The sequence below is a fragment of the Strix uralensis genome, chromosome 3 (assembly GCF_047716275.1).
Source record: "Strix uralensis isolate ZFMK-TIS-50842 chromosome 3, bStrUra1, whole genome shotgun sequence".
NCBI lineage: Eukaryota > Metazoa > Chordata > Aves > Strigiformes > Strigidae > Strix > Strix uralensis.
The window spans coordinates 92,606,907-92,633,616 of NC_133974.1; the positions used below are offsets into that span (position 1 = coordinate 92,606,907).

A 26,710-nucleotide genomic window follows, 5' to 3' on the forward strand; every position below is an offset into this window, starting at 1 on the left:
GATCAGCCTGTTTTTGAAGATCTTCAGCATGAAGATTTAACAACTTACTCATGAAACTTCTTCTACTGCATGCTGTCCTTGATGATTTTTTTTTTCCCCTAGTGTTTAGCCTGTACTATCTTTGCTGATTGGAGTCATTACTATTCTTTATGAACATGGATATTATATTGCTTCAAAAAGGGGGGAGACAGAGTTTATTAGACAGAGTTTATTTAGGTACTGGCCTCCTCCAAACATTTATTTTCTTAAGCTGAATATCTTCAGTCCTTTTTAAGCTTTCATCAGGGGCCTTGAAAGAAAAAAACACCCTTATTCTCCCCTCCAAAAGACCTGCTCAAGTCAGTCCACATGTTTCTTGATGAGATACCCAAAAGCAGGCACAGTAATCCTGCAGATGTCTTTGAATGGAACAGAAGGATTCCTTAGCAGCTCTGGAGTCTGTACATACCATGTGTGCGTATACATAGTGGGATGTTTGCACTTTTGAGCAGGAAATTGAATCAGGTTTATCTTCTGACTCAGAAGAGCCTCTTTTACAGAACTGCTGGCTAGCTGATTTTTCTTCATCCCGTAATAGTGCATTTAATTATTTCTTGCTAGGCATAGTAACTTTCACTTGTCCCTATTCAATTGCATTCTATTTTTTCATAAGCTGGATGGAATTTTACAGCTGAAATCTCCAAGAATAGTGTAAATTCTGTTGGAGTGAGGTTTTGGGGAAGCTTTCTTCAGGACATTTTCAAGTGTTCTGAACTAGAATATTTAGAACTAACCCTTTCTCTACAGCCCAGTGGTGAGACAAGGAGGACTGTAAGTTCTCCAGTGGATAGTTTCCTGTGGTATGGTTTTGTTTTCTTAATTCCTTTAACTATTTGGGTATTGTTTAACTATGTGCTTGTGTTGTGATTTGCTGTCAACAATTGTGTCACTCTTCCAGACTCCTGCCAGAGTGCAGGATGTGTTCAGGATACTGAACATTTCACCAGATTGACTTTAAAACCAAACCCTACCCAACCAGCTACAGAATAAGTGAGACGTTGGCATAAATTCCCCTTAGAAAAACCCAGAACTTTCGGAAGTTCTTCAGCGTTTCTCCTGCTGTGAGCCATAAAACTGGCAGATGGTGCAAGTCAGTATGCTGAGCTTCCCATTGCATGAGGGCGTACTTTATTTCCAGGACAGGAGATTATTTGGTTTTGATTGTTGAGATCACTCTGATCATTGATCTTTGAGCAGTAAAAAGAACAGGAAACAGTCTGAGGTTTGGCTTATTACCAAATGAAGCTGTCAAGGTCTGTGGTTTTTAATGTGTCCCAAATTCTCTTTCTTTGAGGAAAATTACGTATTTGTGGGCTGTTTGATTTCAAGGAAACTTGTAAGCGTTATTTGCTAGAACTATTTTTTTTCCCCTCCACTCTTGGGATCTACTTGGGATGTACTGTTCTGCACTGAGGGTAGGTGGTCTGGAGCTGAGAGAGGGGTGGTACAGGCTTCTTATTGGACCTTGATGAGAAAGGCCCCACCAAGAAATGGCTTAATGGCTTAATGAAATAGATGTTTAATGGGATAGAATAATAAGACAAATATAGATAGTTAGAAAACCTCACGTCCCTTCAGATGCTGGGAGGGCGCAGCACCTTTCATGCACCATCACCCAGACCCTGGGTAGGTTTTCCCACAGCACACTGCACAGATCCTGTCCATGGAGAGGTTCTTCCTTTTTGGTCATTTGAGCTATTATTTTCCTTCTTTTGTTCTGTCTTGTTAAAAAAGCTCTTTTATTAAGCTATTTGTTGTCGGGCCTTTCTTATTGATGTCAGGAAGAGAAACCTATACCAGCTCTCTCTGTGCCTCTCATGTGTCTTCTCTCTGTGTGTCTCACATGCTTGCTGTCTGCCTCATTGTGCCTCTCTACTGCTCTCTGTTTTGCTTCCCTTTACCACTCACAGTGCAGAACATGTACCTGCTGATTATGCTTTTACCTTGGGTTTTTATTATGTGTATTATCTCAAGTTTGCTTGTTTCAGATTACCTGGATAATTTGTATAACAGGGTTTGTCATTACATTAGTCACATGCTGAAGGACAGTCTGTAATCAATTTTCAGGAAAACTATGGAAGGCCTAATGTAGGATTTTCCTCTCTAAATCCTCCTGATTAGGATTTTTGTATCTTCTGAAACTGTTAACAACTCTTCCCCTCCCTCCAACCTTATGTAAAATTGAGCATTCCTTCTCTGTGACTTCTTTGTGAATGACAGAATTAATCTATGTATATCTGTAATGGTAAATAATGGGCAACTTCTTTGAATGATTTCAAGTTTCCATCAAAACACTGTGTCCATAGAAAATGTTGGACTTGCTCTTTTGACTGTTGACCTGATCAGTGTTGTAATTCCAGGTTTGATGAAATAATGTGAAGAGTCCCTTAGTTAGGAGAGTTCAGTGGTGAAGTGTTTTTTTTGGTTCTCAAATATTGAACCTTAAAAGGAAATATATGCAACCTGTACAAATGAGGTAGTGTAGGCCTTCAGTTGACATGATGGAATATTTTCTGATTAAAAGCATAATTTGGATTATGGAAAGTGTCATAATGGTTATGATTTTGTGTTTCTATTGAAGTTTCTTTAGTTAATTACCTTTTAATTCCCCCCCCCCCTATTTTTTTTTTCCTTTGATGCCATTCACAACTGCAGTCAGTATTTTTGTAGTTCTTTTTTGCATTTACCCTGAAAAAATTTGTAGTAGTAAAGCAAAGTGAGTATTCCTGTATAATCTTACTGGTTTCAGGTCCTGCATAATTACTGTCATACTTGTGTAGCACTTCAACTGCAAGCCTGTCTTGTGAGTTGAGTTTAGCTGTATACCTGTCTAAACTTTCTTCTTTTGTTGTCTGTGACAATTTTAGGTGGAGAACTTCATTTCCTTCAGATTGGAGGGACCTGTGATGACATAGATGAAGCTGATATACTTGTAGATGGATCCCTTTCCAAAAGTGTAGAACAGTCATCAGAAGGCACCAAGCCCTTATCTAACCCTTCTAGTCCAGGCATTACAGGTAAATTGCACGTTTAAATGTATTGTAAGTAAAAATGCTTTTGTAATTTTTGGAAGTTGTGTATTAAGATGATTTTGAGTTCTTTAATAGCATGCTGCTTTATACTTTTTTTGCTGCCCGAAGTTGGAATTCTGTAGTTGCTGTATGTCTATCCCTGGTTATGTACAAGCATAACAATTTAGCAGTTCCTGATTTTAAAAGAAGCAACACTTTTGTATAATTGATTGTTTTTCCAATCTTTAGATGTTATTTTAAGTGTGGGAGACAGGGAAAAACAGGCAATTGTGCAGACAGTGAGCTTCCCTCATTATTTAAATAGGCTTGAGCTCTTTATTTGGAAGTAAAATCATATGTTCATTATGTAAAATTGGCTTAACGTTTCATGCAGAAGCTGTACAGCTCTACTTAATAAAACTGTACAAAACATGTCTTCAACAGGTATTGTTGCATACAGTGACATTAATGCTCTCTATACTTCAAGCAGTGCAGTTGCTGTTGATAAATTAAGCTTTTGATGTGAACTCTTGAATTTTTGTTTTTAGCAGTTAGTCTGGTTTGAACTGTGCTCAAATGCTGCTGTCATTTACCTACTAGTTTCCTTTCTGGAAAGTGGTCTGCCCTTGGACAGTAAGAAATAATTGTTTCTAATTGTCCAAATTCTGTTTTTATCCTAAACATCATATTTAGGTCTTGTCTTTACTACAGTTCTCATATACCAGTCCTGCCACCAGTCTGGTGCCTTTTGTAGTATCCTGGCCCCCTTAGGTAAAATAAGGAGTTGGGTGAGAGGGTTGTTCCTTTTGTAGTCAGGTAGAAGGGGAAAAATGTGAGGGGCTCCTCCTACTTGTAAGAGAGAACAGTAAGTATATAGGTTATGGGAGATCCTGTATGGGTCTATTGATCTTTTCTCAGCCCTTATCAAAGATGCTTTAGAGTAGATATCTTGTAACTAAAACTTAACAACAAATCTAATTTTGCTGGTTAAGCCTGAGAAAGATTTGAGTCATGCTGAGGTTTTTAAAGTCTGTCTCTCTATATATAGTCTTGCTTTGTGTTTTAAAGGGAATTGTTTATGAGAGGGCTGTAAAACTATTACGTTTTTAATTTTGTTTTAACCTGAAATTGTTGAAGATAGAGACACAAAGCATAATTATTTTAGTTGGATTGGAGTTTGGAGGTTTTGATCGTGTCTGTTGGACAGAAATAGGGATATACTGGGGATAGATGAGCTAGAATCTAAAATACAAGAATAAATCATATAAAGCATGAAGGTAAAACAATGATACAATGGAAATAAACCATTCATGTAGCTCTGACTAGTTCAGAGAAGTGATGTTAATTTTGTGCATGTGTGTGGTAGAGGGTGTCTTTGCCTGCAGCTGCAAAGGATGAAAACAGCTGGGAGAGGACTGAGTGGCAGTACAGGGACCATTTTGGATCATGGCATCTTTGTTGACAACAGGCTACTTGCCATCTTTCTCCCCAAACCCCTGCTTGCTGCCAGCCTTGTAACACTTTAAGTTGTGTTGTGCTGTGTTTGTATGACCCCTGATTTTACTCCACAAGACATGATCAAAAGAGGGAAGGAAAAGATGCCTTTTGTCATAAGATTGTCTGTAAGCAGCGGTACAGCAGTTGCTGTCTTTACTTTGAGGACTGAATTTCTCCTGCTCCTCTTTTTCACCAAAGGAGCCATTCCTGAAGTTTGAAAAACGCTAGGTAATAAACCATTGTACATATGTGAGGGAAAGAAGTCTGTGGCTTTCTTCTGCACCTTTCTTCTTTTGCTAATGGCAAAGAAAGCAATAAAGAGAATATGAATATCCAGGACATATATGTGCTTCAATAGATGCTTTCCCTGTACAGTAGCTTATCAGCAGATTTAAGTGACTTCCAATCAAATGGTAATTTTGATGATCGTTACTGTTTAAATTCTGCCAGTACTGCAATGGAGCAATTTTTTCTGGGTTTTTTTTTTGTTTGTTTGTTTGGGGTTTTTTCTTGTTTTCCTTCCCATCCAGTTTTCAGTATAGGCTCAAATATGGCTTATTCAAACAAGAAAGGGATTTACTTATGTAGACACTTCACAGTAGCTGTATCTTTAGATTGTGCACAAGCTGCAGGTCCTCCTTTAAGTAGTCCTGTAATTCAGAGTGTAGTTTTGCTTGATATGAGTCTGTAATGGTTTCCAAAGAGTAGTTGGATACACAGTAATGGTCAGATAAATTGAGTACTGTTTTGCTGTGGCATCGAACTGAGCCACTAAAAGCTGTGAGAGGAGCTTAAGTGTCATAGGAAGCCAGTGCTGAAATGAGGGGGCTGGAGGGAAGGTTGAAACCAAATGGTGGTTGCAGAGCTCTTAGTCTGAGCTATCCGGGTTAAAGATAATAAAGTCAATAATACTGGATTCTTAGCCTATAATGTGCGAATGATTGCTAGGACTGTGCAAACATTTTCTAAGTAATGAGGTTGTCAGCATGTGTATGGATCATGATCAGACATTGCCCCCAACATTTGTACATCAGTGTTGCTTCTTTTTTAATCAAAGTACAAAACAGCAGAAAAAATGTTTTCTTCCACTTTTGTCTTAGCAGATAGAGACATAGCTCAACAGAAAGCTTTCTGTTTGGAGAAATGAGCTAGGTGGATCTTGCTGAGCATGAAGTCTTGATCTGTGTATCTCACAGCTAACAGCAGGCAGCAGCAGGGTGGTTTTATGAAATCACTTTGGTGTTCTTTGAAACTGTAGCTAAAACATAGTGTAGTCAGGATAGAAGCCACAGCAACAAGCACAAGCTTTTGTCCATATATTGTTCATATATATTGTGGGGTTTGTTCATGTGTTTGTTTTTCTCTGTTGTTGACATTCTGTAATGCATTTCTTAAACTTTATTTTTTAGCCTGCATTTACAGCTTGGATACATTTTAAATTGTGTTGTTTTAGAAGGAAATATGTTAACCTTACTGAGTTGTAAATCTTAGATTAGGTTAAAATTAATATTTTCTTTTAAGGAGCAGAGGGTTTTTTGTGGTGCAGTGATTTGAAATACTGCTTTTTTTAGAAGCTAATTGAAAAAGAATGTTAGTTTTCTTGACCAGTTCAAAACCTTTTTTCAAGTTTGCTGTTAGAACTTCAGCTTGTCGTAACTCACTATTACAATATAACAAAAAATCGTGTAATTTTGCAAAAGAAGCCAAGTATACTTGACAGCACTGGAAAGTTAAGGTCTCCATTTTTCAATTTTAGGGGTTGATACCACATTCGGAGCAACCACGTGTAATAGTCTGAATTTGTAATTGTTTCTGTTGGAGGAGGAGGGAGAATGAAGCAGAAGAAATCCAGTCTACTCAAAGATAGAATTGTTGCATAGTTTGAGCTATGATCTCACTTCTCAATGTGCTAATGAGGTTCACATTTGGCAGTAAAAAAAAAAAAAAAAGGTGTTTGTAGTATTGAAATTAAATTTTTAAAACATTTGTTATTTGTAATCTCTTCAGCATTTCCCTGCCTCCTAGACTGAAAAGCAGAAATCATAGTTGTTTTAATGAGAGTGAATTTTTTGCCATAAATGTGGGTATCTTGAGGTTCTCCACTTTTTGGGAAGAATTGCATGTGCCTTTCTACTCTCAAGCTGGTTTCTGGTTTCAACGTGGCTTGCTTTGCAAGATAGTCTTTAGGTTCAGATTTCACTTTGGGGATGGTATTTGTGTTGGTGTATTTAATATTGCTCCCACTGCAGGGTGGTGACAGTAGTAATCAGGTAGCAAACTTTTCTCTTTTCAAAAATCATGATTTCTTTACAAGTAAAAGATTTTCTCCAAAATGTATTTTTAAGGGAAAATGCTCAAAATGTAAGAAAATTGACATTGTACATCTTAATTCCCTCAAGTTTTCAATATTTTTTTTTTTGTCTGAGGAAACCTTATTATTTTTAGAGTCCCTTTGGAATGTTTCTTTAGGAGTTTGTCTCTCTGTGATATTTTAATTTTCAGTACTTCTTCAATTAATATCCTCCTTTCCTCAGGACAAGACTTGAGTATGAAGACAAGAATTAAAAATACTTGTTGAGGCCCAGTGTCTTTTAAGTGCATTGCGTAAAGCTTGTTTATTTTTCACTTATCCCTCTTTTAAGCTAAATTGGGAGCCTTCCAAAACATTCCTTTAATTCACTATAGAACAAGTCTATATTGATAAGCAGGTGCCAAAGTAATGTTTTAAACAGTGATAAAAACGTTGCAATTGTGTAGTAATTTCTTTCGTCTGTTTTCATGAAATATTAAAAAAAAAAAAAAGGTACTTTTATCTGAGTCAATAAAGGTATTAAAAAAATGTTTAAATCAGCTTTACTTCATCAAATTATAGCTGGCTAATTATTTTTTCCTGATGCTTCTGGTTGAATCCCAGACATCTTGCTCAGAGCTCTTAGTGCTTAGAAAACTTACTCCAAATGAGCTGCCTTCAAAGGATACTGGCTTAAGGGTAGAGTTGTTTGGTGGTTGTGTTTGGGTTTTTTTGTTTGGGGGAGGTTTTTTGAGTGGGTTTTTTCTGTGTGGGTTTTTTTCTGTTGTTGTTTTTTAGAAACTTCATAAAACATGTAGTTAATCTTACCTGTAGCAGTTCGTATATATTTCAAACTGTAGGATGTTCTGGAAAAAATATCTATGTAGTAATTAATGTATGTTCCATAACTATTCAGGAGTTGATCTTTTGGTGGACCAGCCGTTTACCCTTGAAACACTGACATCCCTGGTGGAACTGACCCGTTTTGAGACCTTGACGCCACGTTTTTCAGCCACTGTCCCTCCCTGTTGGGTAGAAGTCCAGCAAGAGCAGCAGCAAAGGCGGCATCCTCAACATTTGCACCAGCAGCACCATGGGGATGCAGCTCAGCATACTCGAACTTGGAAGTTGCAGACAGACAGGTAGGTGGGGTAACAGTGCAGAAAGACTTACGTGTATGTTGCTTAACTAGTTCATATGGCTGCTATAATCACCAGTTTCATGCAATATAATTGTTTTTAAGTTGTGTGCAAGTTTAAGAGCCTGTAAATTCAAGGATAATAATCCCTGTTTGGTAGTTTGCATTATAGGCCTCTGTGAGGTTGCCAGGTTTGTTTTAGTGGACCGTGAAACAAATTGAGAAGTCAAGTTTTGAATTTGTATATTTTTGTTTTCCAAATATTGCCATTTCATTATGTAATTAGAGAAGCATGTTCGCCAGAATTTCAGATATTCTTGATTGTTTCTTTAAAAGTCTGTTTCACCCTTCTTATGCATACACACATTCTTAGTACATATTTTAATCAGAAAATACAAGTTGCAGGTGCCAGTATGACTAATTAGTTGTCCTAAATGAAATTGTATTGTAACTTATTTTAAGATGTGAAGATAGAATCTGGATTTATGTCTGCTCATGTCAAGTTAAATCTTTATATGCAAGACATTTACTTAAGGTGTGCTAAAATTTAGGCAGTATTTTCATTAAAATGAACTGCACCGACTTGGTATGTATAGTACTTAATTTTTTACACGTGGCATGAGAACTTGGAATTCCTCTGGAATCCTAAAGACTAGAACAGCAGTGTTGCTGCCTGAAAATGCTTGGAGAAACAAAATATAGGTATAAGTTGAGTTGTTTTAAGGGACTGTGTGTAATAAGGCACTACGTATCTTTTGGGTCAGGCTGTCACACATCTGTCCTACTGATATATAAGATTTGGATAGTAATGTAGAAACTAAATGCCCATACAGTGGAAACAGTGAAATAGCCAAAGGATGCTAGGGGAGCTAGAGATCATATGTGGGGAAAAAAACCTTGTCATATAAATAAGTGAAAGCTAGCATGTGATAATGAAGCATTCCAGCTGGGAAAACAGGTCTGGAAGGTAGTAGTTGCAGGTGTTTCCAGGGCTGACATCTAACATGAGCTGAATTTTGCTTTAATTAAGTGTTCATAAGCTATGGTTAAAAACTTGCAGTGCGTTATAGGCTTTAAAACCTTTATCTTGGGGTTTTGCTTTGTGTGAGTAAAATATTCTGTATGTAACAAGTGGAAAGGAGGCGGTTCATTGTGAAATAACTTGCAGTTAAAAATACTGATTATCCAGTGTGCTCAGCAACAGTTGAAAAGTAAAAAGCTACCAATATGAAAATAGAAGGAAGCAAACGGTGAGGGTAATAGCTGTTAATTGGAAGGTGATAGGTAGAACATTAGCTTATGAATATTGTTTCATTGGAGGAAAAGAATTATGCCTGCTGCAAAGTAGAACAGGAATGTAAAGGGGTAAAGTTAAAAGTTTTGGTTTAGTACTGGAAATCTTTGACAGCTGCTCAATGACTCATGAAGGAAATTATTAAATTACAGTCCCTTTGTTCATAGGGTAGAATATAGTTTTAAGATTGAGAGCAATGTTAGCTCTTAATTAAAAGTTATCTGGGAAGAAACTTTTTATTTCTAGATTATTTTGTTGGTCCTTAATATGAGGTTCCTTTTATCTCTTCTTTGAGTGTCTCATACTGATTCTTATCAAGATGCGGTATGGATGAGTAATGCAATTTGATATGGTAATTCTTTTGTTTCTCAAATACATAGAAGGAAATAATCCTGTAAATGTATTTTAGGGAATGGCATTATATTACACTCATGCTCTTTCAATCCTACTTTGTTATTTTAAAAAGCGTATGTATTGAAGAAAACAGAAAAAACAGTCTGGTTTACCTTATGAATTATCTGAATATCAGTATTTCCCCTTCAGTGGTACTGAAATCTTAAATTGGGCTAATCCTTTTAAAAAAAGTACATGAATTCCTAATGTGCTTTGATAAAACAGTGACATCTGAGTTTCCTGGCTTTTTCTCAAGTTTATATATAAAATATTTTATGTATTAATCTTATGCAGACATATTTGGAAATATGTGAAAGAAGGAAAAGCTACCCACTGATGTGCTTTCCAGTGTTTAAACTCTGGAAATGGGTTTGCAGCTCAAAGTTCAGTTGTAGTGGAAGATCAAATATTGATGAGATGTTCTAGAAAGGGAATGAAAAATATGTTGGAAACATATTTTGTAGTTGTGAGAATGATGGTATGTTTGCATTTAGAACACAGTCTTGATTGTGTGTTCTTTAAAAAGACGCTATAGATTTAGAAGAGTTTCAAAGGTGAGAAAAGTTGCTAAAAGAACTTGTGTTAGATTATCAGAGAAAAGTGATATTTAGGATGGATATGCTAAAATATTGAGAAAATAATAAGGAAGTGAATTAATTTCTTTGGTTCCTTGAAGCTTTACACACAAATAAAGAGGATGCACTTAAACAGAGCTATGAGAAATTAAAAAACTGTTTAAAGGGGAGTTTTTAACTCATCACAGAAATAGATTAAGTTCATTGCCACAGGTGTAAGAAGATCTCTTCACTGTTGGATTAAGGTGAGACCTTCATAGAGGATCATTATTCCATGCTTAATGAGAGATACTTAAAACTTCCTTTGGGGCATCTGCTGCTGAATTCTGTCAAAAACAGATTTCTGGGGTAGACAAATAACAGTTGTAATTTGGTACAGCAGTATGTGTCGTATGCAGCATATAGACTACAAAAGACTACTGCAGACAAACTGGTTTGTTATTAATTTCTGGGTTTGTACCAGATCTTTTAACTTAAACTGGATGAGCAGAATATTACTTAGTCTTTCAGAAGGCTTACTCCTTTGATTGTCTCATTCACTCCATGCTTTGCATGACACCTATAGAAATACTCAGACATAAAACCATCCCCAAACTTCTCCCTGTTTTGCACTGACCTACACATTCTCTGAGCCAGAGGAAAGGCATGAGTGATTCTAAGTTTTTAGTGTTACATGTGCTAACAGGTTTTTTTCCCCTGGAGTTGCAGGATAAATTTTCATTATATTTTATTTAACTGAGTTATTTGTACAGTTAGCTAAAAATTCTTCACTGTTGCTTCCTAAATCATAACCACAAGCTCTCTTCTGTCCATCTTCTGCTTCTGTCCATCTTTCCTCCCAAAATCACTGCTTTTCTATGTTGCTTGTTTTGGAAACTTGAGGAGTTGTTTTCATTATGAATACCTGGAATCTGTCATAAGTGTATTAATATACTTGCTTGGGGGAGGTATGGCCTTCAGAGATACTACTGTAAAAAATGCAAAGAATTAAGTAGCTTTGTATCAATCCTTAATCTATTTTAAAATGGTTTTCTGCGTAATACTCACTGTGCAGCATATTATTTGATTTAAAATACCTTTTTGTAATTTGGATGTTAGGAAAAAATCTAACCAATATTTATAGCATCATACTCAGTTTCTTAGTGTTCTTAGTTATACGATTAAATAAGCACAGACTATCAAAGTTACTACATTTTAAAAAATTATTTACGGATAAATTGAGAAGATTAGGAGGTGCAGTTTTAAAAATGTATACAAATGTGACAACACATGAATAGTTTTATTTGAATTGCTCGTTGGTTTGAACTATTTTTTGCAAACCTTAGTGTATCAAACTATGGAGCTGATCACTGAGGGGTACTTATTATCTCAAGTTTACACTTCCAGTGTAAACCAAAGTTGGTTTCAAAAGAAAAATATGACTCATTAAAAGAAAGCAGCACCCATTTTGCACAGCACAGGCTTCTGAGTGTGCACCTGGTAAGACTCACTTCGCATCCTGTATAAATTATCAAATGTATTTAAAAAAATAATTGAAAGTAGTATTTTGAGTCTCCTGGATGTGGCTGTTGTGACACTGGAAAGTCACATATTATAACACTAACCAGTGGAGAAGGCCAATTTAAGAGATTGCAAGGTAGTTACTATCATACGCTTCACTGATTGGTAGATCCTTTTTTAGTGTGGGTTTTTTTTCCCCCTCATTTTTTTTTTTTTTTAGAAATGAGTAACTGGTATTTATAGTAATATGAAAACAGTACTGTAATGAAGGTCATAGGGAATCTTTTCACTGCTACTTTTATCTGAACATTGATTTGCCCTCTCTTATCATTTGGCTTTTAACATGTTTTTCACAAAATGAATGTGCTTAACTGCAGCTTGAAAGACTTTCACTTCAGAAATTCATGTGGATGTCAACTAACGCAAATTAAGTTTTTCTTCTTGTTAAAGGAAGTGTGCATAGATGGAGAATGCACTGGGTAATGCTGCCTGCTTGATCTGATTTTTCTCTTAACACTGGGTCATTGTCGTCTTTTTTCCTGACAGCAACAGCTGGGATGAGCATGTCTTTGAACTGGTTCTACCAAAAGCCTGTATGGTTGGACATGTGGACTTCAAATTTGTTTTGAATTCAAACATCACAAACATTCCCCAGATTCAAGTGACTTTACTGAAAAATAAAGCTCCAGGCTTAGGGAAAGTCAATGGTAAGAAAGAACTTAAGATATCTTTCAGATTATTTATTTTCTCAAACTCATTATTCTCTGTGATGTATATTAGAAGAATTGCTTGAAATTGTATAAATACTTCAGTTTACTTATTTCTATTTTATTCAATGTCTTGGCATCGTAGTCTGTTTTCACTTACGATGTTTGAATGTAAATTGGGGAAGTAAACTGGGTGAACAGTTTCAAAATCCTGAATTCTATACAAATAAAAGTGCATAGCTCAAAAAGGTTGAACTGAATTATTATTCTGTACTGCTTGAATCCTACAGTGATTTAAAAAAATGTTGTCAAGTGTAAATCATCCTCGGGATTGACTGATGAAACAAATGGTGCTCTTAATGTTCTTGATATATTTTAAAAATATATAATTATTCCAAGTCACAGAAGGAAATTATTTGCCAGTGCTTCTTGGATGCATAAGAGAAAATAGCAAGGCTTTTTTTGATGGCAGTAGATAAAACCTGGCTTCCTTGGGAGTTCTCTCATCATCTGGCTCATTAACTAAGCTGCCCTGTCTGCTAGGGATGGAAGATATTACATGCAGCACTTCCTTTTATTGAGGCATTAATTAGTTATCTTTATCTGACCACCTCTTTTTGAAAAGCTTCTAGGAACTTGGTATTTCAGGGAAATGTTGCTGTCGGATATTAGTAAATTGGCTGCTGGATATGAAATGTGTTGGGTAGAACAGCAAGCACAACTATAAAAGCTCTTTTTTTTTTTGTTCAATTTTTTTTAAATGCTAAGAGCTGCACAGTTAAACAAGGGTAACAGAGCTGTAAATTTTGAGAAGGCATACAGGCATACATTGACATTCATTCATTGACATGCTTTCATACAACTTCTCACTCTGTAGCATCCCCCAGTGTTTAACAAGAAAAAAAGTGTGCTGGAGATGCTTCTTAAAGAAATCCTATAAACTGGTGGTTATCCAAGAACAAAATATTCTAGCATAGTAATATTGTTGGAGAACAGCATATTCTTTTAGGATACAAGGTGGTTTATGAGTTTTAACAGAAGTGCTAGCTGTGACTACAGGACAGCAGTCAACAGGTGTTCTTACAGGTTCTTCCTTTGTTTAATGCTTGAAGTAAAAGCTTAATTTTAACACATAGCAGAATTTTGTTCTATCAAAGCAAAAAATGGGACAGATGGCCCATATTGCTTTTCTGAATGGAACCTGCTTTGTTTAAAGCATGGATTTTAGAATTCAGTCCATTGACACGTCTGGATGTCAGAATTAATCTGAAAATCTTCACCTGTGAACCAAAACAGAAAAAAGGCTAAACCATTTTCCTTACTGTTTCAGTTTTAAATATTTCAGAGCAAACAGTTCCATAAATTGATAATACTTGGAGACATTTGATTTGGCTGTGAAACAGATTGCCAGAGCTTTCTGTGAATGCTTTACAGTACAACATACTGGTGACAGAGTTGTTCCAGAAAGTGACGTTTCACTTCCCTACATGTGATGTAGTGGATTTTGCTTTTTTTCTGTTACGGATAGGGTGGAGAAAGCATGGAATGGAGGGCCAGGGTTTACACAGGCAGTCTGGAAAAGGCTGGGGGATGTGAGAGTGCCTGCGAGGCAACCTTTGCAAGGTTTTTTCTTTGATTCAGTAGGATTGGGGAGCCTCAACTAACCATCATCCTCTTAAGTGTTATTGCATTGCAGTTGTTTCCTACCCTTTTTCAATTTCTAGGGTTTTGGAAAAAGACCTTTAATGACATTTGCCTTTTTTCTATGCACTATGAATGAAGTAATAGGCTACTAATGATTTCATTATAAGGGAGAGCAAATGTAGAAAATGTGTATCTCTGCCGGATATTAACCAAAATGTTCCAATCCCAGAGAGAAGTAATATTCAGGATTGTTTGGTGGCTCTTGAAAATGTATAAAATCTTCAGACTGAAGTTCAGTTAACTCCACAACTGCCTCCCCTTGTCTCCTTCCAAGGGGGAGAAATGAACTGAAATTTCAAGATAATGAGACTTAAGGAGGATGTGTAGGAACCCTGGAATCAGTTAAATATGTAGTGTGTAATAACGGGAAGGCCAGAGACCTAATTATTCTGGTTTGGAACTAATGTTTTTGATGGCAGTTATTTTACTGTATACGCTTCTTGTTCATTTGCTTGCATGTCGTCTTCATCTGTGATTCATGAGAACCATTTAATTGAAAAAAGAGCTGTACTTAAGTATTATCAAAACAACATCTGATGTTCAGCAGGAGCAATCCAGTTATTTTCAGTTTAAATTATCAAACTTTCAATACTGGAATCTAATTACTTAGGAGTAATCTGCAGTTGATTATTAGGAGAAAATAATTTGGGCAGCGTTAAAGCAAAGCAGGCTGTTTACAGGTCATTCAAAGAAATATTTGTTTAACTGTTTGCTGCAACTTCAATTGCAATCCTAATATGAAAAACATGAGTTTGTATATTTGTGGTTCTTAAATTAGAAATAGTGTTTTGGGCAGAAAGCTGATAAATTTGCTGTGAAAACTACTGCTTCTGTTTTCTGTGAGCCTTAAGCAATGTTTATGAAATCTTGCTAATATTTTTATTTCCAGAAGCAGCAGTAGATAGACAGATCACGTTTCCTTTATCTCCAGCTCATAATATTGAAGTGGAGAGAAATGGAAAACCAGGACTGGTTGAATTCAATGAAGAAATGCAGTATATGGATGTAGAAGAGCCACAATGTAAGTTTTATTTATGTTGTTATACTTTGTTTAAAATATGAGCTTGCTTTTTTATTTTTTTAATGATACACTGGAATTTTTGCAAAAGTTTCTCAGCCATTTAAAATAGACTAATTTCTCAGCCCTCTTCAGTGTTGCCTCTCTCAGTGGTGTGGTCACTGTATGAGTTGGAAACACAGGCACACAGACACCCACCCAACCTCCCCAAAACTACTGCAGAAATTTGGTGCTTAAAAGCAAATTAGTGTTTATTCAAATTTAGAAATAAAGTAGATGGATATGGCACCTTTATAACTTTTACCCTGTTCCAGCAGTATTTTACTTGGTGTCCTTAGCTAGTTTTAATAGAATTTTTCTTTTCATACCTGGCTTTTGTAGAGATTGCTGCTGTAAATCAAGAAAAATAATAAATCGCTAGTAAAGAATTCATAACTAGTCATGTTGACTTTCAGCCACATCAGATTTGCTGTGCCTGGTTTTATAACCTTTTTTGTTAACCAGTACTCTTCCACAAAATCTGTTAGAGAGTCTGAAAGGCAATCAGATTGGGTCTGAGTGAGGAGAGCTGCAGACTAAAAATCAGTAGTTGGGGCGAATCAGTTCTAGAACTCTGGTTCTTTTTCTTGTTCCTTTCAACAGTCTTACTTTATACCTTATTTTCTTTCACGTGATCAGGCTTGTCTAGAGCATGACTTTAAAGACCCTTTCCAACCCAAACTGTTCTATGACTCCAAGAAAGGTGTTGCAAAGGATGAGGGGAGGGATCAAAGGGGTGATAAAAGAAAAAGTGCTGGAAGGAGGTGTTTCATGCTGAGAAAGAAGCAGCAGATGAGTGAATGATAATTTGAATAATTTCAATATACCACAGGAGAAACAAATCAGTCTTTGCTGTTTTGAGTTTTTTTTAAACGGTTCTGGCCTGTTTCAGAAAAGACCCAGTGAGAGTTGTGGATCAAAATATTTTGGCTTATCATTTTATCAGTTTGTATTTTGTGGCTCTGAACCCATTAATGTACATATTATCCATATAACTGAAAATTCTTTGAAAACTGTCATTTACCTTTATTGATTTCACTGGAAAGTGGCTAAAAGCGAACCTCAAGTAATTGTTAGTTTTTTCGATATAGAGTTTATATGTATTTAGTGATCAGAGTTTGACATGGTGTATTTTGAACCCATGTAAATGATCAGATTTTCTGACTTAATTATGAGTAATTCAGGTCCATGTTACTCATGTTTTTTAAGGTCTTAGATTGTGTCCATTTCTGGAGGAACACAAGGAAGATATACTTTGTGGTCCAGTATGGCTGGCTACCGGACTTGATCTATCAGGACATGCTGGAATGTTGACACTAACAAGTCCAAAGCTTGTTAAAGGTAAACATGAAGTATGCATGACTGAAGTGCATCTCATACTTCTGTAGTCAGACTTTGGTTTGTATTTATTTTCACATTGCTGTAGAACACAATAGTGAGTTACCTTTTCAAACTGATGCTGAAGTACTGTAATTAATGTAGTTGAGCTCTGCTTGTACATTGTATCTGTGAAGGTGAAATCTGTTTACAACTTGCCCTAGTAAACTATGCAAATTCCCCCCCGCCCCCCCCGCCCCCTTCTTTTTTCCACTTTTAGGCATGGCTGGTGGCAAGTACCGCTCATTTTTAATTCATGTTAAAGCAGTGAATGACAGAGGAACAGAAGAAATCTGCAATGGTGGCATTAGACCAGTTGTTAGAATACCGTCTCTAAAACCTCAGACTAACAAGGGCCATTCTCTTGCTTCACTGTTGGCAAAAGTTGCAGCAGGCAAGGTAATGAATAGCCAAGAAGGACATCTGTGTTAAAGCTGTAGAAATGGTATGATTTACATAATCTGAAAATGAAACAGCTGTTAGGAGACTGAAGATCCATTAAAAATTACTTTTCTAACAGTTGACACTGTGTTGTCTCTAAGTTGTTTCTTCTGTGCAAGTTTAGTTGAAAAGGTCTGTTCTGGCACTTTCCCATTCTGAGCACTTGTTTTTGAAACTTCTGTTTCTGTGAACGTTTTCAGTAGTTGATAGACCTCATCCTCCATGAAGATTCTCATATGTGTGTGTGTATTTTACTCATGATCATTGTAAGATTGGATGATAGATATGATGTACATCTTGTGGACATTATTAGAATGGTTAGAACATAATAAATTAGAGAACACTGTTAAATTCGATGTTCTGTATTAAAGCAATTAGTGAATATAAGTACTCTATTTTAATACAGTGCTCAAACTGAGTGAGAGATTTTACTGAACTGTATGCATTTCACTGAACAATGAAGCCGTCAAAAACAATGCGATTTATGAAATATTTTTTTTTCAAAAAAAAAATCAGGAAAAGCCATCTACCAAAATTGAACCCACTAATTCTTCAAGAAAATCAGATAATCTGAGAGGCTGTGACTTACTTCAAGAAGTCTCTGTGACAATTCGAAGATTTAAAAAAACTTCCATTTCAAAGGAAAGGTTAGTAGGTGTTTCTTAATTATAAAAAATATTAGCTTTAGTTACACTTCTCATAAAATTTTTAGTTCTCAAAATAGTTCAGGTCAAACCACTGTTTCAAGTTGTCATTTCATAAACGTATTTTATATGCAAAATCCTGTAAATTATGAGTTGGAGGGCACTGTGCTGTGCAAGTTGTGGTAGAATAACACCATGCATGAAATTGTATGTTGACTGATTATTTGCCTGACTTGAAAAGGATAAATATAAATAAGTTTTCTTGGTAAATTAGATAAACTATTTGGACAGATTTTTTTTTTAAAGGAAGCATCTTTCCTTTCTGTTTTCACTTGTCTTGTTTCTTACAGCAGAGTGTATTATTTGTGAAAAAGTTTAGAGTCAAATTTAACTAAGAAATGGTTACTTAAAAAACTGGTTAAAGTCTCTATGGACTGGTACTACACAATTAAATACAAATAATATAGTGTTTAATTTTTATTGCTAACTGCCACTCCAGAATGGTGGCACTGGCTGTAATGGGCTTAGAGATGTCAAAGAGGCTGCAAAGAGGTATGTGTAAACGGTTGCCAAAGAGTGTTGTAGAAGATGAAAGTTTGTTTAGGTATAGAAGTTCGAGGGGGAAAGAAAAAATCCCTGATGGTTACTAAATATACAGTAACCTGGGAAGTTCTGTGAGCAGAAAACAGGAAGATTAGGAATGTGTGCACGGAAAGTATCGTATAAGCTTGTGCACTAGTTTTACTCTTATCTAGGCGTCTCTTTTTTTGCTGCTTCTAAGACAGGATACAAAGCTGGAGGGACACTTTAATGGGAGAATGGCCATATTGGATAATTCTGGTTTTTTTATTTCCTTCCCCTCCTCCCTAGAGTTCAACGGTGTGCCATGTTACAGTTTTCAGAGTTCCATGAGAAGCTGCTCACCACTCTTTGCAAGAAGACAGATGATGGTCTGACTACAGAACATGCTCAGAGTCTTGTACTAGACACGCTTTGTTGGCTGGCCGGAGTGTATTCAAATGGACCTGGCAGGTAAGAGAGAAATTGTGTTTAAATTAGCATGGCTATTTCTTAGTATCAGTTGTGTTAAAAAAAGTAAAGTTTTATTTGATTCTCTAAAGTATGCAACTTGTTTTTACAGCTCAAAGGAAGGAAATGACAGCTTGCTTTCTAAAACACGTAAATGTGTCTCTGACATTATACGTGTTTGCTTCTTTGAAGCTGGGCGGAGCATAGCTCACAAATGTGCACGATTTCTTGCACTATGCATCAGGTCAGTGTTAATTATACACATTTTTATATATTTATATATATTGGGAGTTTCTGCATGCAGTCTGAATTGTACACGTGTTATTTTTAACATTTAATTTATAAAGCATCAAGACCTGGAAGATTGTATGTTGAGGAAAAATGTGTTAGGGTATGACTGCAAAGAACATCAGTCTTTGAGCTTCATCTTCTGGTGGAGATTTTGTGTTTCATTCTTAACTTCATTAAATGTTTAAGTGTCTATGTCTGTCTTTGTAGCAATGGCAGGTGTGACCCAAGTCAGCAGGGGTTTGGATCAGTTCTTCTAAAAGCTTTACTTGACAATATGCCTCTTTTGCCTGCTGCTGCAACCGGTGGTATGTACACAGTATTTGTTGTCATAAAATACACAGTACATTTGTTATTTGGCACATTTTGTTGGACTCTAGTAAGAGTTAGGTAATTGTTCAGTTAGTACAAACTGCTTCTTGGAGTGTTCTGGTCAGGTGGTATCTAAGTATGAAGCATGTATTTGTAGATGATGGAATTTTAAGCAAATTCGCTTGTTTAAAACAGAGTGCTAAGGCACTGACATTTTTAGGAGAGCTTAAGTAAGCTTTCCAATAATTCTCAAAGGTGTTCAGCAATCACAGATACTGTTGACATAAGTGAGAGTCAGGATTATCTGTTACTTTTGAAAGTTAGGAGATTTGTTCCAGAGAGCCTGGATATCCAAATGATGTCCAACTAGCAATCCACTTCTGTTACTTCTGCATCAAAAGGAAGTTTTTAACTAAATTAAATTCCTTCTAAGAGTAATGGTATCTTAGTACCTTGTTGAAGCCTTTTGTGTACCAAATAGAATGGGAAGATGACTTTAGCACTCATATTTGAGGTGGCAAGACCTCCTTTGTGTTTTTCACAGTATGACATTCTTGAATTGCTTCTACCTTGACATGATCAAGGGGTCTTTCAGGGAAATTAGTTTGCAGTCCAAAATCCTTATGCTACCACCCAGGTGGAAACATTTAACACACTGCTATTGAGGGTATGGAATGCATAGCAGGGGGAGGAGGAGGAAGCTGAGGTTTGTGTTTTTGTACAGAACCACTGCACTGTGCTCCCAGCACTGTAAGTAAACAGTACTTCTAGCAAATTAAGGAGACAGCAGCCAAAACCAGAGAATAACAGGATAGGAAGAGCTGAATCTAGAGTAAGCCTTGGCTCTGAAGTGATTGGAACCATATCCTAGCACCTTAGCGTATCAAGAGCATTTTGATTGTTGTGCTCGGTAGAAGCAGTGAGCAGAAGCAATGGAAGAAGTATGTGCGAAGCTGTCTCTTGGGAACCTTTTTTTTGTTCAATTATGAATTAGTTGATAAGAGAATTTGAAGTACTTGTGGACACGGATGATTACAGAATGATTCAAAACTGAAGTCTCTCAAAAAAAGGGGAGGGGGAGAACGCTGCCTAGTCTATACTTGGTAACCATTAGATACTTCATTTATCACTTCCATTGATTGTGCTTCAAAGTATGCTTTCTGATGGAAAATTCACACCATGTTTCACCTGAAATTAATTATTTTTTTAATGCAGGATCTGTGTATTGGTATTTTGTATTGCTGAATTACGTAAAGGATGAAGATTTGGCAGGATGTAGTACAGCTTGCGCATCGTTGCTAACTGCTGTGTCCCGACAGCTGCAGGATCGCCTAACACCTATGGAAGCATTACTTCAAACAAGGTACTTAGAAATGTGGTTGTTGTAAACTTAGTAAAAACAAACATACAGACTATCTAATGCCATCCTCTGGTGTTCTGAAAAAGGTTAGCTGTTTAAAAAAAGATGCATTTTGCCATTTGTTTGAGCAAGCGTTAATTTGATACAGTTCTGGAAAATACTTTTAACTTGTGCAAAGTTAAAGGTGAATTTAATAGCTACCTTGCAATTTACAGTGCACTTTAAATCAGCAAATGTGTATGTAATGTTTGAAGTCTGTGCAATCCTTAAGTAGTATTTATGATTTTTAGTGTAAGTCCTATTTTGAGTATGAGAGGGAATCAGATATACAGAATAGTTCAAGTTCTGCGTATTGCTACACAAAATTGTAGTCTCTCTGTAAGCTGACCATACATTTAACATATTGCTACTGAAGGCTGGATTCTAAGTGTAGAGACCTGGAGTAATCTACTGGGAATGCAGGTTCTTCGTATAAATTGTATATCAATGTAATTTCAGACTCTGATGTTGCATCTTCTAAATATTGAACTGATTGGCCATTTAACTTTGGATTTACGTGATATCTAAAGAAATCTCTGGTGGTTCAGTTTCATAGCAGTTTCCAAAGCCATATTATGATGATGGGAACATGCTACTGTTAAACAGCTCTTTCAGCTGTGATTTGTAGACAAGAGTTTTCCTCCAAATCAAGCAAGATCGAGGTAGAAGAGGTTTGGTAGAGGTTAGTTCAGAATCTTCGGATCAAATAGAAAATTTAGTAAGCTAAGTTTGGAGGGGGAGATGGTTTGGTGGTTTTTTTTTTTTGTTTGGTTGGCTGTTTTTTAAAAGGACTATAATCCCAAAGTACTTGATAAAAACTTGTTCTCAGGTGTTATACGTAGATCCTTACCATGCTGTCTACTACATTCATCTTCTGTGTTGTTATTTCACCATCTGTAATCCTTGCAGTTGATTAGAAGACTTATCCCAGCAATAGAAATGGTGACTGGATAATGGAGAATTTTGAAAAATACACAAACTGAACTGGAAAATAAAAGGTTTTGTGTTTTCTTGCTGAATTTTATTTAGAAGCCAAATGGTGGAGAAAAACATGAAAATTCCACTTGACATGAGAATGGCACCTTTCTGTAGAAATTGACTTGTTCCTTCATACAAATTGTTTCCAAGTACCTCCTTTAAACAGCGTATCTGAAATAAAAGTTTCTTTCCTTTCCAGTTGCCCACTTCTGAGTTTGGCACATGTGACATTTCAGATCACTTAGTGGTCAACACAGCTGACTTCAATCTCAAGGGAAGCTTTCTGAAGTGAGCCCTGTTCTTGGCATCTTTCAAAGTTAGATTTTCTGAATGTTTCTAGATGGTGTTTTACTGATTTTCTTCTTGGAACTAAATTTGCTTTCTTTTAACTCAGTATCCCCATAATTAGGATAAGAATAGCAGCAGACACATGTCTAATCCCACATCTGATAACTGTAGCTCTCTCTAGCAAGGGCTGACTATTTCTTGACTTAGTTTACTGATTCAGACAAAATTTACTGGTCTTTCCTTTATATGTCTACAGATCAAAAGAATACTGTCATTTCTTGTTTGATTTTTTTTTTTAATGTAGAGGCAGATTAGACAACTGTTTGACCTTCTCTGTAAGATTAACATTAATTTTTTTCATTTAAAAAGATAAATTATTAGGCAGCCATTGTTTTACACTTTTTCCCTTCCTTCTCTCTGAGTTGTATTTATCATATTGGTGTGCATTTGTGTTGCAGAGTTTCTAGTACTATTTTTTTTCTTCTTTGTCATTGTTCCTGTGTGCAAAAGCCTAACATTTGGTAATCAAATAAAAGCAGATGTCTGCTTAAAGGATCAGCACATTCATGTTGTCTTAATGCAGAGTAGTGTTCATTTTACTATCACGTGCTGCAATAAAGCAAGTAAAACTTGCAAGGATGAGGCTAGATGGGTATGTTACGTGACTTGCAGTTCAGAGAACAAGAAGAAAGGAATTTCAGACAGTATTTTAGGCTGTCCTGCAACAAAGCAGATTGGTTTGTCTCTAGGAAATCTGACAAATTTCTCCAGCCTGCTCTTGAAAGCACCTGATTAAAGTAGTGGTGGAATTTAATTATTCTAAGTGTTGCAAGTTATTGCGTAGCTTAATTATTCTTATCATTAGCTCTTGAACTGTCATCTTCTGCCCACATCTAATCTGAAATCTCTCCTGCTGCAACTAAAGCCTTTTAAAGTTTGTGTCCTGTCCACCTTGGTGATAAAGAGCAGAGTATTTCACTCTTAACAAATTTTGAATGTCTAGAGGTTTTATTTATCTTGATTGTATTCTCCAGATCTGTAGTAATTCTTAAAGCATTTCCTTGAGCTGTTTTCTTTGGTCCTTATCTTTCTTGAATTGTGGTACACAAAATTGTAAATATTATTCCAGTTGAGATTCCCAACTGAAGCAGAAGAGTTATTTCACATAGTTTATATTCATTATTGGATAGATGAATAGCGTGATGGGTGTTTTATGTGATATTGTTGATTCATTCTTTGTTTTTTGTTGATGTAACTTCTATATCCTTTTCTGAAAAGTGTTGCTAATGCAGCTTTAAGCTGTGAACCTGATTGTTCCTGCTGAAGGATCAGTAAAAGGCACTATGCTTATTGAAATAAACCTGGGATAGCCAGAATATTTTGAAGTCTCTGCAATACATTCAAATTCTGATCCTATTCTACAAAGCTCTTATAACCCCTTTTTAGGTTTTATCACGTGCTTACTTAATAAATCAAAGACTTCACTTAAATCATGCAAATAATCAGGGTTAATGTTGAGCTGACCTAATTTATTGAGTTTGTAAATCTGAGGTCTAAAACAGACTGTGAAAGGTACCCTACTGAATTTTGTCTGAGCATTTTTGTGTGTTCTAGTAACCACTTTACAGTAGCATGTTGTCTTGCTTTGCTTATGAAAAAAAGGTCACACAGCAAACATGTCGGTCTTGCTAGATGTGCAGTATGCACTGTTTGTGCGTAGTACATGCTTGTAGAGAGCAACCTTGATTCATCTAATATGTGTTCTTAGTATAAAGTTGTCATCTTAAATTTGCTACCGGGTAGGTGCTTGTAAGTAACTTGGTTGGGGAATGTATGTTAAATGGGTTGGTCTGTAATTCTCAGATTCTCCTTCCTCTCTCTCTTTTTTTTTTTTTTTTTCTTAAGATCAATAGCAATTATTTCCCTTTCGTATAATGTCTGACTTCTGACTAGTTACTCTTGGTATTGTGTGACAAAAAGCATTGAGCCCAGCCAACATGGAAGCATTTTAACATTCAGAAAACTCTAGAACCTGTTCTACCTTATGGCTGTTATTGTAGTATTCATGTAAATGTTTATCCTTTTGTGACTGCTTGATCAAAAAAGACATTTAAACACTCCAGCATTCTCAGCATTACCTACTGAGGGCTTTCCTCACCTGCTAAGGAACAGAGAAGCTGCTTGGAGGCAGAGTTTTGGCACAACTTCCTGTCACTGCTGGTGTGATTATGGAAATATTTCATATTTGTTTTGGCTCTTGCCAGTCAAAGCGTGAAGCGTCACGTGTTTCTTACTTTTTTACCTACACACCTATATTCTTTCTACTCCTGCTTAATAATTTGGCCTGATTTCCATTTTTAACTGCTTGTCAGTTGCTGGTAATAGGTATTGGTACACCAAAAAAACCCCACTGGTGTTGTTATTACTTTGGATTTTCCTTTTTCTTGGCTTATAAAACCCTAATTGATTTGGGACCACCTTGTTACCTGAGTGATTGTGTATTATTTTTTCCACCGCCATAGTGCCAGAGTAGGTATAATGAGATTTTTCTTATGTTGAGATATTTAAATTACTCAGAAATGTTGGTTGTTATCCCTAGTAGCATTTCCTTTTTTTTGTTCTTACTTCAGCTGGAAGAAGAAGCTGAGGTGGAATTTCTTCTGCTGTTTTGGAAAACAGCACTGTGTTTTAATGACTTCAGATAAACGTCTGATTTACCATTTGCAGGCATGCGTATTGCTGCGGCTAATTGTCTAAGGCTTGTAGTTCTAGTTTCCATGTCTGAGTGTGATTGTGTCATGTTTTCAGGACAGTATTACATCTTCAAAACTGTTTAGTAGCAGAGAGTTACTTATTTAGCATCATAAGCTGTTTGAAAAGGTTACCTAATAAATTACTTTAATGAAATAAAAGTAAAGGGTAACTTCTAAGGTACGTCAATTGATTGAAAAGAATAGTTTGGAATATAATAAATCCTGATGATTAAATACTTGGCCTTTTTCTGTAAATAATTTTATACAAGTTCTTATTGTTTGAACAGTGCTGTTTGTCTTATTCCATTTGCAGATATGGATTATATAGTTCACCTTTTGATCCAGTTCTGTTTGATTTGGAAATAAGTGGCTCTTCTTGTAAAAATGTATACAACAGCAGCATTGGAGTACAGTCAGATGAAATTGATTTGTCTGATGTTCTATCAGGTATGTAAGTTTAATAGTAATCTATTGTGGAAGAATTGGTAATTTTCTCTATTATACCACTTTCCTTTAGTGAAGATCTGTTTTTATGCTTTCCATCTGTTTTATAGCTGTACATAATGAAGATCAAGATATTCTCTTGCTTTGTGAGATCTCTTACATTTCCTGTAGCCCTTGGGGCAGGAAAAAAGCTTCTTTCTGGAATCTGATCTTTTCTTATCCTGTAGAAGATCTAAGAAAAGGCTAGAGATTAAACAGAAAGGCTGCTATCGTTCCTGGGTCAGAATCATCTAGGAAGCAAGCATCTGTCACTTCTGTTGAGCAGCTTCCTTGAGATATGTTATTACCCATTTAGACTAGCAACCGTCTCATATGCAGAGAAACCTAAATGGATTTTTCTGAAGTTGGAAAGCTGCCATATGGTACTCTTCTACTTAAATATTACAGATTTAATGAGATTTTTTTTTTTCTGTTTCAGAGGCATTAAAATATATTAAAAGCATATTTGTCTCTATCATCTCGGGTTAGTTCATAAGTGAATCTTTAGGTCATGGAATGTCCTAAGAATGAGACAATTTTTACCTGTCAGGAAATTCTTTTCATAGCAAGCATATTCATCAGTCATACTGACTCCTTTGCTTTTTTTGTATGCTCTTGTCCATCTCCTTCCTATCCCTCCCTCCATACAACACTGTGAATTTGTTAGTATATTGAATAATAGACTAGTTTCTATACTAACTTGGTGTATGATCTTAGTCGGTCTGTTACTTTATGTTCCTTTCCAGTAACACTGAAGTATTTTTGCAGGCTAATTCTCTCACAGTGTAGAAAGACTAGATCATCCATATATAATTTATTTCTGGATTTAAGAAGGTTACACTATGCTTCTGCTGTCGCATGTGATAGTTTGACTTATTAAGATACGCTGTTCAGATTTGGCAGCGTTATCCATTTTAAAATATACTTCCCTTTATATTGTGAATGTGATAGTGTTAAGGTGAAGTAATAAACTATGTGGGTTATATTTAGTTGTCCCTTTTGACTCTTCATGACTTGAAATGTCACCATCAAGAAAACATTAGCTGATTGTGCAGATGTTTATTTCTCTTTCAGGAAATGGGAAAATAAGTAGCTGTGCAGCTGCTGAAGGTAGTTTTACTTCCCTGACTGGACTTCTGGAAGTTGAACCTCTGCACTTTACCTGTGTTTCAACAAGTGATGGAACTAGAATAGAAAGGGACGATGCAAGTACGTTTACTGGTATATACAATTTTTCATTTTTTTCTATTTAGCATAGCTCCACAAAATGATATTTTTAATTGGACATAATGAGCACTGTTTGACAAACAGATCGCCTGTAGTTTTGTAAGTGTTGAAACATGTTGGGTTTTTTAAAATAGTTACTATATGCGAAGTTAAACTCCTTAGAGCTTAGCAAACAAACTGGATTCCAAATTCACTAATTTGAATCCTTGTTTCTGTTGGAGAGTATAACATACAAGCTTGCATCTTTACCTTGCAGCCTTAAGTGGCAAAAGAATTCCAGGACATT

The 26,710-nt window shown here is 36.0% G+C and overlaps 1 protein-coding gene across 7 annotated transcripts in view; it reads left to right on the plus strand.

Moving 5' to 3' along the window:
* The window catches only part of BIRC6 (baculoviral IAP repeat containing 6), a 186,514-nt gene that overhangs the window by 37,734 nt on the left and 122,070 nt on the right, over positions 1 to 26,710 (plus strand). For 4 of the 7 annotated variants that reach the window (XM_074863360.1, XM_074863354.1, XM_074863359.1 and 1 more), the window contains 13 exons: positions 2,907 to 3,056; positions 7,754 to 7,979; positions 12,284 to 12,444; positions 15,038 to 15,169; positions 16,415 to 16,546; positions 16,803 to 16,981; positions 17,540 to 17,670; positions 18,538 to 18,699; positions 18,809 to 18,940; positions 19,195 to 19,292; positions 20,512 to 20,659; positions 25,028 to 25,161; positions 26,272 to 26,418. In XM_074863360.1, the coding sequence (XP_074719461.1) occupies positions 2,907 to 3,056; positions 7,754 to 7,979; positions 12,284 to 12,444; positions 15,038 to 15,169; positions 16,415 to 16,546; positions 16,803 to 16,981; positions 17,540 to 17,670; positions 18,538 to 18,699; positions 18,809 to 18,940; positions 19,195 to 19,292; positions 20,512 to 20,659; positions 25,028 to 25,161; positions 26,272 to 26,418 (1,932 nt within the window). The remainder of the gene's footprint in view (positions 1 to 2,906; positions 3,057 to 7,753; positions 7,980 to 12,283; positions 12,445 to 15,037; positions 15,170 to 16,414; positions 16,547 to 16,802; positions 16,982 to 17,539; positions 17,671 to 18,537; positions 18,700 to 18,808; positions 18,941 to 19,194; positions 19,293 to 20,511; positions 20,660 to 25,027; positions 25,162 to 26,271; positions 26,419 to 26,710) is intronic. The other 3 variants (XM_074863355.1, XM_074863356.1, XM_074863358.1) reach the window with 3 other exon arrangements.